The sequence below is a fragment of the Triturus cristatus genome, chromosome 1_2 (genome assembly GCF_964204655.1).
Source record: "Triturus cristatus chromosome 1_2, aTriCri1.1, whole genome shotgun sequence".
NCBI lineage: Eukaryota > Metazoa > Chordata > Amphibia > Caudata > Salamandridae > Triturus > Triturus cristatus.
The window spans coordinates 920107779-920122527 of record NC_140580.1 but is presented as its reverse complement, the minus strand read 5'-3'; the positions used below and the strand labels follow the sequence as shown (position 1 = coordinate 920122527).

At 47.1% G+C, this 14749-nt stretch overlaps 1 protein-coding gene across 1 annotated transcript in view; it reads right to left on the bottom strand.

Annotated features, from left to right (window-relative positions):
* The window catches only part of TMEM201 (transmembrane protein 201), a 293795-nt gene that overhangs the window by 237864 nt on the left and 41182 nt on the right, over positions 1–14749 (bottom strand). The window contains exon 4 of the mRNA XM_085609763.1: positions 359–535. Within this exon, the coding sequence (XP_085465889.1) occupies positions 359–535 (177 nt within the window). The remainder of the gene's footprint in view (positions 1–358; positions 536–14749) is intronic.

Sequence of the window (14749 nt, the reverse complement as noted above, 5' to 3'; positions counted from 1 at the left end):
ACGAAGGCTTCTACAAATCTAGCATGGACTCAGCGACCCTTGACCTACACTGGAATCCTACTTTGCACCTGCAATACTTGGCCTCTATATTAGAGAAACATTAGCTGTAGACCCCCCCCCCCACCCCCCCCCCCCAAAAAAGACATGACATTTCTACATCTGCATGCAGTAGAAACTGTTCTCAAATCTCAACTTCGCAATGCTTGGCCATCGATAAGGATGCCAAGAGTAGTACCAAATAGGATGGCACAATATATCCTATAATTAACTGGACCAGAGACCATGAAATCAGTTTCACATTGGCCAAAAGTCCTCAAAACCACATTATTTAGCTCAGCATGGAACTGTTAAGACATACTTTCCCATAGGTCTTGTCTGCATCACGACGCTTCAGCTGATAGTTTAGCAGATGGGCCCGCAGCTGCCTGTTCTGATGCTTAATGTAATACTCCACAGCAGCCTGGCAAGGGCGGCACAGCTTGTATGTCTGCTCCAGGTGGTGTTTATACACTTCTATCTCCTCATCATAATGGTCCTACCACAGAGATAAGAAAGCACGTTAGCCGGTTTTAAAAACAAAGGACAAAATATCAGATAAGAAAAGAAAACAGTTAAGCAAAGACGGGCGTGTTCAGAATTTGGGTGCAACAGCCTTTAGAAAGGATTGGTGTTTCTACCTCTCCACATCCCGGGGGGAAAAGTTACTAGTTCATGAGAGAAAGCAGCACCTTGAAGGTTTCTCCTACCCAGAAAAGTCCCTTACCAGGAACACTGGGTTACCAGTACCCCATAGCCTACAGACATGAAATGCTGAGTAAGTAAAACTTACCCTCTTGAGTACACTTGCTCAAACGAAATGGCAACTTACCTGTAGGAGTAGTTTTGCAGCCTGAGGAATTTTCTGTGTTCACATGCTGTGCACGAATATCGGAATCTAGTGTTTGGGTCTGGAATGGTCTGTTTTTCTTCGACACCATTTGGTGGCGTGTCTTTCTTCCCTATGACATCAGACGTGTGTCCTCGAAGTTCTGGTGCGTAGCTGCCATCTTCAGATTTTCTCCTGAGGACTTGCAAGTCTTTAAACATAGTTATTTGTGTGCTGCTACCGCTGATGGCAGGACCACAGTGAAGTTTCGGCACAGCGAGCAGAAATAATGATTTATTGCTTGCCCGAAGCTGTCCAGACGCTCGAGCGCCCAAGAGAATGATACCGCTCCGCCGTGCCCAGTTTGAATACAGCCTGGGGTCGAGCGGAAGCCTTTGAACTGGGCTACCTTCCCAGACGCCGCGATGCAAGCTACTCACCAGTAATTTCAGTTCAAAGAACTTTTCCCTTTGGAGAGCCAAGAAGTTTTACGCCATTCAAAGATAGAATTGGTATCACCAGTCCTCCTTGTCAAAAAAGCCACCCTGATCACCGCACCCGATCCCGGGGGGAGTGTTCCGGCGTATTTCACAGATGGTGCGGACCCTGCTTTGGGACGGAGGGAGCCCTAGAATAGCGTTGTGTAAGCTTACAAGAGGGGTATACGACGGGGGGCTGGCCCTCCCGGATGTCCGTCTCTATTATTGGGCCTCCCAACTACAAGTGGTTAATGAGTGGGTGTACCCAACGGGGTCGGAGCCGGCGTATAGGGTTGACAGGCATGTTATGCCAGGAGGAAACTGTGAGCAGCTGTTGTATTCGAGGAGGAGATGTAGGGACCTCCCATCGCATACCGGGGTGGTCATACAGTGCTGGCGGGAGGCCCATCAGTTTCTTGGGTGGGCAGGCACCCTCACTGGTCAGACGCCGCTCTGGTTTGGGGACCAACTACCAGAGGTCGCGAGACTGACCGGTTTCAAAGGATGGCGATTGATCGGGATAGATTACCTGGGGGATGTATGGAAGAGGGGCGCCCCCAGATCCTTTGATTATTTCCAGAAGGAGTATCACATGCACAGTGCTCAACACTTCATTACCTGCGCCTCATGCATGCCCTGGGTTCCTACCTGCGACGAGGCTCCTCACTCCCAGAGTATTCTCCCCTAGAGGACAGGCTCTTGCTAGACCCCATACCGGGGAAGCTAACGGCCACCATTTACCGTAAGCTCATCAATAACATGCCTGACCCCCTCGTCTCCTTGCGGGCTAAGTGGGAGGGAGATATCGGCGGCATGGATGACGAGGACTGGCAGGAGGCCCTGCAGGGCCCTCGCGAAATTGCCATCCGGATGCGGTTTCGCCTCATCCAATTCAAAATCCTGCATAGGGTTTACTATCCACGAACCAACCTATTTTCATGGGGCAGGGCGCTGTCGCCTCTGTGTGTGAGGGGCTGCCGGGAGGAGGGCACGTTCTTCCACATCTTGTGGGAATGTCCGAACATAGTACCTTTTTGGACCAGGGTGACGGACACTATGGCGAGGGTGGTGGCTGCTACTGCTGATCAAGGGAGACACGGACTGGTCCAGGTATCACGAGATCTGGCTGGCTACAGCGGCTGAGGTGGCAAAACGTAACATTGCGAGCGCCTGGGGGGCGGTTGCGCCTCCACAATGGGACCAGTGGCTCAGGGACCTGGACTGGTGTCAGAGGGCGGAGGAAACGGTCTATAAATCCAGGGGCTGTGTGAAGAAATGGTGGAGGGTGTGGGGCCCATGGTGCAGTTTCCGAACCTTCAGAGGCGGGGGGTGGGGGGGGGCAGCTGTAGCGGGACCTTTGGGTAACTCTCCCGATCCTCAACTCTGTAATGTAACACTGTTAGTTTATGTGCCTTTTGATCACTGCTTTGTCATGCATATGATCTTGAGCAATGTTAATAAAAAAAGATGTTAAAAAAAAAAAAAAAAAAAAAACACCCTAATGAAGACCTCTGATACAAGAAGTGCCACACAGAAGGTAGAAACGCATTGGTTACATTATCTCGTGAGGCGAGCCTAAAGAACCCAGGATAAATTCACGTCCAGAATTCTTGACATCTTATAGCCCATTTAGTACGGCTCTAATCTGGGTTCAAAATCTTGAGGTGACCTCCATTTGGCATACAAAACACTACTGTACTGTGAGGACTTAATGAAAGGAGTCCCTGCACCCCTATTTAAGATAAAAGTGGGACTATTTCTTGCCTGCAAAATTGCATTGTTTGATGCCTGCAAATTGTATAGCTACTTGTTCTGTATAAATTGTACAGTCAATTTTCTTGTTATATGTATAGATGTAAGTCTCAGGCATCTATTGTCTATATGTTTTGAGTTTTGATTTCTTTCTTGTATTCATTTTACACACTGTTTTAAGCATCAAGTTAGTCTTCAAGTAAGTCCTGCACAGGGACAACATGTCTTGGTAAAAACAACATAAAATACGTTTGAAGAGCATTTAATTGCAACCCAGGGATAAATAAAAAATCCACCTGGAAGCAAAGAAGATTGGTATTAATGGTGTCAGAGGTATCACGTTTTGATTATAGTATTAGGATTCCCACCTATGTACTCCTTAACAGAATCATTCCCCTGTTTTTTATCGGCTACCGCTGATGTGCGCATGTCTCTCCCCTTCCTTTCTGAGGAGGTGGGAGGGATGCTTGTGAACCCAGAAAATCCATCAAGCTGAAAAACAACTCCTAGAGGTAAGAAACCATTTAGTTTTGCAGCGTGAATCTTTTCTAGATTAACATGCTGTGAATTGATTTTGTAGCAGAATTTCACTCCTTAGAGAGGATGGGTAGAAATTAATTGGCGATTGAGAACAGGTGTTTTAGCACATTTAGTCCCATTTGAGTTTCTTTGTTGACTTAATGTCTACACAGTGTGTATGGACAACCACGTAACTGCCATAAAGATGTCACAGATGGAAACATCTGCAAGAAAGGCTAGGTTTGCCACCTTCTTTCATATGAAGTGTGGCCTTAGTTTCTCCTCTAGTTTCAAGCCAACCTTCTTGTAGCATGTCTGAACTGTTGCATTATCTATCATACAATGGTACCCTTAGACACTGGGGTCCCCATTATTGGTTGTGCAAAAGAAAGAAACAACCAACCATGTTTTCCCTTTCTTACACACTTGGTTTTCTGGAGGTAGCACACAACCACTTTCTGGACACCTAGTAAGGCACTTTCAGCATATCTCTGGCTGTTGGAAGAATGCTGTATAGTTTGATTCAAGCAAAACTGACACCAACCTATGAAGAAATTATGGGTTTGATCTCATCTCCACCCTGTCCTTATGTATCTGTAGGTATGGTTCATTGAGTGGTGAGTGCTTGTAGCTTGCTAACTCATATCAAGTGATGTGATGGCAACTAGGAAGGCTGACTTTGGAGTTAATCGTTTTTAGCTCTGCCTTGTGCATTGGTTCAAATGGCTCTTTCATTAGCTTGAGTGAGCGCTATATTTAGGTTTCACATGGGTGTGGGTGCTAAACTTGGGATTGCCACTTATGTTGTTCCTTCTAGGAATTTCTTGATGACTGATGTGCTAAGGAAGCTTTTGCCTTCAAGTCCCCTAGCATACGCTACAGTGGTGGACACGAGAACAAGAAGTGATGCATAGGTTAAGTTCCCATCCAGCAATTCAATTTAGGGATGTGATAAATGTGGTGTCCCCAAGTCTACTCATGAGTTCCCCCATATCGAACTGGTGAACATACCCCTTTCACTTTGCAGTATACCACTTCACATACTAGGTCTCCTAGCCTCAGTGAGGAACTGGTCAGCTGTGGGTGACAGAGCTGTCTGTCCTGTAAAGTAAGTCCTGAACTGCTTGAAGCTTTATTATTGCTCCTCTGGAGACCTTTACTAGGTTTGAGAACCATGATATACGTCACACCCATTATGTGCTATTAGGATGAGCATCATGGTGGACTATTACCATCAAATCAATGATATGGGAGTCGGTAAAGCATATGCAAATGTCCAATGAACACTGTATTCATAGGACATTCCCCTTGGATCAATGGAGTGGAATGGAGTCCCTGGATAAGAAATTGTGTTTCCTGGACTTGCAACACGTCTAGTTCTAGCCTCACCCCACACCTGTGAAAAATTGCACTTAGCACCTGCTGCTTTAGCTCCCATTCATGGGATTTCTTTGCTCATCGGCTAGCTTGTCTGCCTGTACATTTTGTACACTTGGCGGGACGATTACCACTAGGGTTTTGCATCTTTGGATGGCACACTTCCATGTATCCTGGTCCAGCTTGGGCAGAGGGTAACGTGTTGTTCCTCCCCTCTTGTCTAGCTAGAACAGGCTTCCAACAAAACGTTTGTGAGCTACTGGTAGCTCATGTGCAGCCTACCCTACTAAATTGGAACCTCTTTTTGGGTTGAATTAATATATGTATGCCAAAACTGTGTACCCAAGAGCAAATGTGTGTATTTTCAGAACTCATAAGATGATGTTTGGATGAAAACAATCTGAATTTCCAAAACAGATTTAAAGCCGATTTTTGTGTGATAAATCATGTGGGGAGACTTATTTAATATTACTTTCATACCAGGGGCACTGCAGCTGTGACTGGCATGTATTACCAACATGGAGGCATTCCAAATTGACAGAACCTTCTTTACATTACTGCTGGCAATCCTGCTTGATGCTTTGTGTGATCACTGCTGGTAATCTTGCATATGAAGGCCACTAATGTAATCTTATTTGATGTGGTCACACATTAGAACACTAATATTAGTAGCGCTTAATTTTCATTGAACGGAAGTTGCTCATATTACACAAAACGTTGGGAGACCCCTGAGCTAGAAGGATTAGTTACTTACACCTGTAATCCTAGTTCTCATCCAGGGGTATACTCATCAAAGTCATAATCTATGAATAATCCCCGCCCACGTGGGGGATCCCGGAGCATATAGAAAATACATATATATATGCATATGTGAAAACATATACATGCAGCCTAAAATGTTTCAAACGTGGCAATGCTGACTCATAAGGAAACAAGCATTTACAATGCAACGGTCTCGGCATTGTTAAAGTTAGAGCTATTGGCATTGCTCATGATATTTTTGTTTATGTTTTTGTTTTTAAAACATTTAAAGAAACGGCATTGTTATTTACAATGTCAATAGCTTAATCACTCTCAAATTAGTATGGACACTCCCTTGAACTAAGCTGACCAGGCGTTTTCCAAGCCAAATGATGAGGATTGTAATCGTCCCAGTTGGCGAATAATCTTGAATATTTGTCGCCCCCCCCGCCCACACACTCCCTGTGCCAACCTTCCATTCTTCACACATCAAGCTGCGCCTCTGAGTATCAAGCCCCTGGCACGCCACTGACGGCCTGTTGTGCTTCGTGTCTAGGCCGGAGGGGGCATCAGGGGATGTGAGAGAAGCACAGATGAGTGTTTCAAGTGCCCTCAGTGATCCCCTGCGGCCACTCCAATGTCACCTGTGCACACCAACTCTAGCCATCACCAGACTACAAGCACTCTGTCCTATGGGCGTGATGCCACCACACACTGCACCGGTGCCCCTCTCCACGTCAGAATGGAAGCGAACCCCAGCTGTCTGCTTTCAAATTTGCATCCCAGTGCTTGTTGCATTTTTCACCGGTTATAAGCCCAGGTCCTGAAAAATTGTGGTTTTAAGCACTATAAGGACACTCGTTATTAGTCCTACGACCAGCATGCGTCTTGGAAACTTTATTTTTGTTACAAGACCAACAAAAGTGGGCATGGAATGTTTCACGGAAACGACTTCTACCCATATCAAGGCACTGCTGCAAGCAACAAGCTGCTGCCAGAGGGCGCCCCCTGAAATCAGATAGTAGCACTGGAGAAAAACAGAGGCAACTGGCGGGGCAACTGTCTGGCACAACTGCCATGAGCAGGATGCACTGGCACTGCCAGAGGGGGCACATTGAAATAAGATAGTAACACTGGAGATAAACTGCCTGGCACTACTGCCATCAACATGGTGCACTGGCAATGCCATAGGGGGCAAAGTGAAACAATATGGAATACAAAAAGAAGTGTCTGCAGATTACTGAGTAGTTGGTGAATGACTCCTCTTTAGAGGAAAGCAACCCAAAAACACTACCACCTACACTGTTGACCGGGTAAAGGTACCCAGAGTCCCTCTCTCTCTATCACACGCTCCCACTTCACCCTGGCGATAACACTGGTCTATCTGGCTGGGGTGAGAGGGCAAAGGCGAACTCACCTCACGCTGCCTCGGCCGCGGCTCCCCCATGCTCCCGGGGACCCGCTTGTTGCTCTAGCGGCTTTGTGCTCCCGGCTGCCTCTCTCCTCTGCCTCAGCTGTACCCGAAGAGGATGAGCCACGCCGGTCCCGCCGTAGCTCGGAGGAAGCTGGAGTTGATCCCTCAGGGCCGGGGGTGGAAGGGGCGCCGTGCAGACCCCAGAGACGGGGTAGGTGACCAGCGATCCACCGAAATAGTCACACTGCCCCGCTCCTTGCCTGCAGCTTCCGCTTCCGGTGTCAGTAGCGTAGATGCTATAGCAATTCGAAAACAAGCAGTAAACGGCTGTGGAAAGAGACCCGAATGAAGCCCCGCCCAGAAGTCACCGCCCAGCGGGGAACACAAGGAAAGAGCAAAGCTTCCGACGCCGAGTAATTTAATAACGTGAATTAAAACCTTTCTAGCTGACGGCAGGGAGGCGAGGACTGTGCTTCTCTTTATCTACAGAGAAATCAACACAGCCAATCAAAACACTAAAAACGTGAAACTACATATCCCTCAGGATTTCCCCATAGCTCCTCAGGTTTCAGGGCTTAGTGCGAGGGTGAGGGGCGGGGCCGAGCCTTCCTCCAGCACCGCTGCTCGGCCTCAGCCCTGCATCCCTCTCCTCCCGATCGCTCCCCGCCTACCCGCCTGGAAATCCGCAGGCGCCTGTGGGTCAGAGGTCAGAGACCCTACCTGCTCCATTGTTGTATGGCGTGTCGTGGTGGCGGTCTGTTTACATGGCAAGTACTCGGCATGTGCTTTACACGTATAGCTTGTTATCTCTACGATATTACATATTTCGGTTAGACTTCATCCGATCTCGTCCCGAGGAAACCCGAGCCGGGTGCAACCAGCAGAGGAAAGAAAACCTCTCCAACCTCCCAAGAAGTGTTTGGGCTTGGAAGGTTCCACCACCCAGAAACGTTTGACACAAAGGAGCCAAATGGCGCATTGTACAGTACAATACTTCGAGAAAATTTACATTTAACAAGCACACCACTAAGCACACCACTGCCTTTCTCCGAGGCAGAGCAGAAATGCCTCGGAGAAAGGCAGCGGCATTTTCGGATTCGGGGGCGAGTTTGTCTTTTCTCTCCTCCAGCCATTGGCTGGAGGAGAGAATGAGACTTCTTGCAAAAAACACGCCCCCCGATCTGAAAAGGACGGGGCCTAATCGGAATGACTGACCTCTTCTCCAATGGCTGGCCAGAATTCAAGAGGCCAGCTAATGGAGAACAGGGGAGAAGAGGGGCGGGTTCAAGCCCCTCTTCTCCAAGTCATTAAATCTCGCGAGCGAGACTGCGCAAGCGCAGCCTTCGCTAGCCGAGACCTAAAAAGGAAGCACTAAGCCAATTGTCACACAACAATACTTTATTGCCATAAAGCAAACTTGTAATTGCAGGCATTTGCCTGTAGGCTGCAGTAGAGTATCAAGAAAACAAAGAAAACTGACACCTTGCCTTTAAGGCATTAGAGTAGGGGGACCGTGCCTTTAAGACCTGCAGGAGACCCCTTACTACCATGATGCACCACAGGTGACAGTTAGGTCAGTTCTTTTTTCCGGCTCCTTCTATTAGGATCCTGGAGCTTGAACTCTTCAGTTTTTTGACTGAAAGTTTTGTACTTCAGATTTTTTCAGAAAATTCGACATTTTCTGGCTCCTGAAAGCTTATTCTGCTGGTTTCCTGAATAATTTCAATTTTTTTTCCAGTCAGAATGCCTGCTTTATTCAGGAAATGCCCTTCCTGTGGCAATAAGATGGCACTGGCGGATCCACACTCTGTGTGTATTGTGTGTTTGCCAACTTCACACAATCCTGACCGGTGCCCCCACTGCCAGAAGTTTTCCAGGCGCACTCTGCACGATAGAGCGCGCATTAAGCTGCATGCCCAGCTGGAGAAGGAAAGAAGCCGTCGTGAAGGCGACCATTCATCCTTAAAACCACCCTCTTCAGCTAGACGACCTCAGAAACTGCTACATACCTCCTCTCCTGACCCCAGGAAGACCAAGGTTCCAGGAGATTCTCCGCCGCATACAAGTAAGTCGGCATCGAGGCACAGCCCTTCGGGCTCGAAGGCTGTTAGTCCGATGAGATACGGACAGTCTCCGTCGAGGCTTCCGTCGACGTCGAGACATTCTCCGCCGCCCTCGAGGGGGTCGGCGTCGAGAGCTGCGACGACATATGTCTCGCCGCAAGTGGGTCGATCGACGTCAAGGCATTAGACGTCGAGAAGATGAACCTCGACTCGACGTCATGGAAGCACACTGGACCGCCGGCGAAGGTAGACGTCACAGTCGCCATCTCGACGGCGAAGGTCGACGTCACCATCTCGTCGGTGAAGGTCGGTGTCGAAGTCACCGGTTCGACGACGACGGTAGACGTCGAGGTCTTCACCAGCCAATTGTCTAGATAGGGCTAAACGTGAATCCCCCGTCTCCTTTGGTGTGCAGCCAGGCGTTTTGTGTAATCCCTTGGTACAGAACATATGCCAAAAGGTAACACACTGAATTGATAATATACATTGTCTGAAACGAATCAGGAGGTACATTTGGTCTGTGATGTTATGTATACTTCTGTAGGACACTGGGTGTCCTGGCGCTGAAGCAGGAGCTGTATGGGTAGAGCCAGGACAAGCTGAAGAGCCAGGTCTTCGGTTTCTTGAAATATTCAAGAACTGAGGAGAATCTGATGTACAGGGGCAGGTCAGTCGACGCTTTAAGAGCGGGATAGGAGAAGGCACGATTGCTGGATCTAGTTCGGTGTATGTGGGTGGGTGTGTGCAAGTAGGGGTCCGGCTGAGTGGAGGTGTCTGGTAGGCTTGTGGAAGTACATGGGGCCAATATTGTGTAAAGCTTTGTAGGAGTGTGAAGAATTTGAAGAGTGCTTATTAGTGGAGGGAAACAGCCTTTACAATGAGGTTTTTACCTCGTTGTGCCTTTACCACACATTTTTTAGCATGCATATTTTTCAGCGAATATGCATTTACAACGCATGGCAATACCATGCATTTGAGGTAAGTTGGAGGGTGTGTGGGGGGGTCTCCCCCCACAAATACTTTGTTTTGAAATATAAAAACAATGCGTGGTATTGGCGTGCGTTGTAAAATGCCTATTTGCAGTAAAAACATGCACGCTAAAAAATACGTGTCAAAGGCATGCAAAGTAAGTACCTGCTTTGTACTGTCGTACAACCATTAGTGGATTGGGTGCCAGTGAGTCTCTTGGAGGCCGAGGGTGATATGAGGGCTGATGGGAGGGTGAGGGTGATTCTGGCTGCAGTGTTTTGTATGGTCTTGAGACTTCTGATCAGTTGAGAATTGATTCCATCACAGAGTGTATTGCCATAGTCTAGCTTGCTGGTGATGAGGGCTTCAGTGACGGTTCGAGTGTTGGTGTAGAGCTAATTGAAGATCTTCTTGGGCAGCTTGAGTGTGAGAAAACAGGAGACCAACACAGCACTGAGTTGGTTGCCAATTTCAATTCAGAGGCTGGATTAACGGATATGTGCAATTAAGCATCCTTTACATCTAAAATGGATGGCCATGTAGCGCCCCCTTTTCCATAGAGGTATGACCTCCTGTAGAATAGCCATTTTCCCCATGCCCTTATTGGTTTGGTTTTTATTCGTTTGAGGTTTAATACGGGCCTTAATGACAGACCTGGCTTTGGATTCAAGAAAGTAACCAGAGTATATCCTTCCTTCAAGTCCATTTTTTAGAAACTTTTAAAAATCGCTCATTTTAGTAGGAGCTTCACTTCCTGCTGAACAGGGAGTTAACTATTCTCTGTACAAGGAGTGAACTAGTCTCTGGCGTGAATCTTTGCACGTAATGGTATTGGATGGGTATTTAAAAAATAAAAAAATAAATAAAATCAAGCAGTTTGATGCAGTACCTCTGCTCTATTATATTTGGTTTCTATTTTTTCATGGTGATTAATCTCCATTTGTGGAGGACCCCCCCATCCTGCCACTACTGTCGTCATGTGCTGGGCTATATGTGGCAACAGTCACTTGGCTGCAGGTTTAGATACCTTCAGTGGCTTATCCTCTTCCCATTCCTGGCCCATGAAAATATATTGCTATTATGGTGGTGTGGCTGGTGGGCATCAAGCCTGGCTAACAAACGGGTTGGGGTGCTGGAATCCCCCCTCTGCCCGGTGGCCTTCTGGTCGGTATGTCCCCCCCCGCCGCAAGTTCCTCAAAATCGAAGAGCAAAGGTTGACTTTGCTGTTTTGTGATTCTTTCTATAAATTTGCTGTAGGGCCTCATCCACTGCCAGTCCAAAGAGGGTGTCACTTGTGAAAGGCAGACCAATGACTGAGACATGAACCTGGAGACTCGCAGCCAGACGAGTCTTCGCAAGGTTTTTCCCATGCAAGTCTGCTCACCATTGTCTGCGGAGTTGATAGACTTGAGGAAGGTGTTGGCGATGCTTTTCCCTCCTGCACAATTGCTTTTGCCCTTTTCTTGTACTCAGCAGGAAGGTGCTGCATGATCTGCTACCTCTCCTCTCACTGCTGGGGACCATATGGGTTGAGAAGTGCACTGGAGTTGGTGATTCTCTATTGGATAGCCATCATTCTCTCCCTCTTCCTGCCCACCATATAGACAAGTTTACTCGTCTGGTGGCACTTTAGTTGTTGTGGAGGCTTTACCTGCAGCTGCATTAACCTTGATGAAGACAGGGTCCCGAGAGGAGTGTATATTTTCTGCGACTTAAGGGTTCACAGCTTCTAGGAGGCCGATTCTTAAAAGGCCTGTCTTTTGGTCAAGTATGAGAGAGAGCACCGGTAGGAAAAGGTTCTTCTGCGATGGCATGAGTGTTTCAAGGAGGAAACACAATCCGGCCTGCTCCTTTTCGTGGTGCATCAAATACCTGCCCGCAGTTCTCTTTAGGAACACGTTGTACACTGCGGTGAGGAACTCGAAAAAGATAGGACTACTTACCTTCCTCTAGGGAGTCTTCGTTGATGTCTTGCCAATCTTACTTCTTTGGTTCTTGATCCTCAAAGGTTGTAGAGTATTACCCATGTCCTTTTAATGGAAGACCTCCAACTATCCTTCTTCGAGGGGCTCTGGAAAGGTTTACCTTCTCGTCTCAGAGCGATTGCACCCCAATGTCCTTGCAGGGATACGAAACACCTTCAGCACCATATCGAAATCAGTCTTCAGCAGAAGTACCACCATTTTGGCTTCCAGCAGTCGCTTCTTCTGTTCAATTTAGAACAATCGTTACTTGGCGTCAGCTGTGTTTTTCCTTTCAGAAGATGGCTTTGCGCTCTTTGGCTCTTTCACTTTTGCCCTTTCTTGCTCACCTGCTGTTTGAATGAGGGTCCCACAGACTTGCCTCCATTGTTATCCACGAGTTCAGACCCATGTAGCTCATTGTGTCTCTGCTGTCCTTCGATCTTTGAGTTCTTTGACATCAAGGCTGTCTTTTTTTTTTTTGTCCTCATATCATATATAAACTGCTTGCAGGACTTATCCGGTCTGCGATGTTAACGAGGCGCCCTCCGACCGCCTGCACTAGTTTAGGTTATCCAACCAATCCCCTTTAATCATCCGGGATTTAGGTGTTAATCATAGAACCGTGATGCTTGTCAGCCCTTAGGATAAACCCAGTCTCCTTTCCTGAATCAATCTTATAAATGGTGCCCAAAGCTTTGGAGGGCTAGGGCTAGAACTTATAATTTCCAGGCGAGCCATAGCCAGTGCAGATTTTAACCAGTCTTCAGCTTTCGGGGGGAGGGGGTCTTTCCATTTAAGACAGATTTCCCTACGAGCCAGCAGGATCAGACATAACAGCAGACCTCTGTGTGACTGTTCCAAATGAGCCGTAAACGCCTGATCGTTGGCAAAAAAAAAAAATCAGAGATCTATTCAAAACAATTTCGATTCCAAAGATCTTACAAAGATACCTACACACCCCTTCCCAGTATATTCCTAATTTAAGACATTCATAGAAAATATGTATATCATTAGCTTTAGGAAGTAAACACCTGGGGCATCTCGGTTCAGGGATTGGGGCAAATTTCGAGATCTTGTCCGGGGTGTAGTAGATTTGACTGGTAACAAAAAAATGGTTTTTCTTCAGACTAGCTGAGTTGGTGTATTTGTAAAGCAGAGTCATAGAGGGTTCCAAGAGATTTCCGATATCCGCTTCAAAAGGGGAGTTATTCCAGACTGCCACCTGTTGTGGAATACCTACCGTCTGCGTTGATCAAAAACCTATCCCAAATTGAAATTTCCTTCTTCAGATGTTGAATGGTTATAAGCACAGCTTCCACCTCTCCGTTGCCCCTAAAGTTCTCCTTTTCTGTTTCAAACCAAGATTTTAATTGGACGAACTTAAACCTTGAGAACCTCGGGCCTATTCTTGCTTTTAATACCTCCCAAGGATGTATACCGTTTTCATCCCCCAAGTCGGACCATTTAAGGACCCCCGCTCTTTTTATGGAGAGAGCCATACTGTCCTGAAGACAGGGGGGGGGGGGGGGGCGCCCCGGGGGAGTCCCATATCGGAGCCTGGGCAGAGTGATGGCCTATCCCGCATCTGGAACAGAAGTAATACCAAACTTCCAAGGCATTTTTGATCACCTTTAACCTTACTCTTTTGAAGAATCTTGGTGAACCGAACTTGTAGAGAAAACCACTCTTACCCCCCCCCTCCTTCTGAAATGGCCGTATGCCCCATGCACTAGCTGTTGGTTCACCCAGAAGCATCCTTATAGCCTTAAATTGAAAAGCAACCAGATACATAAGGATATCAGGGAGGGCATATTCCCCTTTGTGTTTAGGGAAACCTAGAGGGACCGCATTGAACAAATAGGTTAACTTCGGGAGGATGATCATTTTTACTAGGTTCACTTTCCCGAAGATGGTCAGAGGGAGATTCATCCATCTTGCGAACAGCTGATCTATTGCTTTTATTATTTTTTCCAAATTAATTGAGGGGATTTTTTCAAGATCTTTCACAATAATAATCTCAAGATATTTAAATTTAGTGCTGGTGGCCCCACTCCACTGATCGATGTTCCAACACATAACCTCCGTCTTTGTGGAGTTAGCCAAGTACCCGGAGATTGAACCAAAATCTTCCAACAGGGACCCAACCTTAAGCATTGTTATCTCGGGATTATCTGTATATATAACTATGTCGTCCGCATATAATGCAATTTTAGACTGATATTGCTGAGTCTTGAACGGTGGGATAGTCTCATCTAACCTTATAGCCTGAGCGAGAGGCTCAAGATACAGATCAAACAATAGGGGAGAAATGGGGCAACCCTGCCCAGTCCCTCTTTGGATTTCAAAGCTAGATGTGAGTAGGCCGTTAATAAGGAATTTGGCTGAGGCACCCTGATAGCACCCTCTCAGGGTGTGAATAAAAATTGGACCAAAACCCATCTCCTCTAGAACCTCCCAGAGGTAAGTCCAGCACACCCTGTCAAATGCTTTGGCAGCGTCTAGCGCGACCACTGCCAGGGGTACCGCTCTAGTGGTCGCCAGATCGATATTACCAATAAGGAGCTGGGTTTGTTCCTGAATATGTCTCCCGTTAATAAACCCTTTCT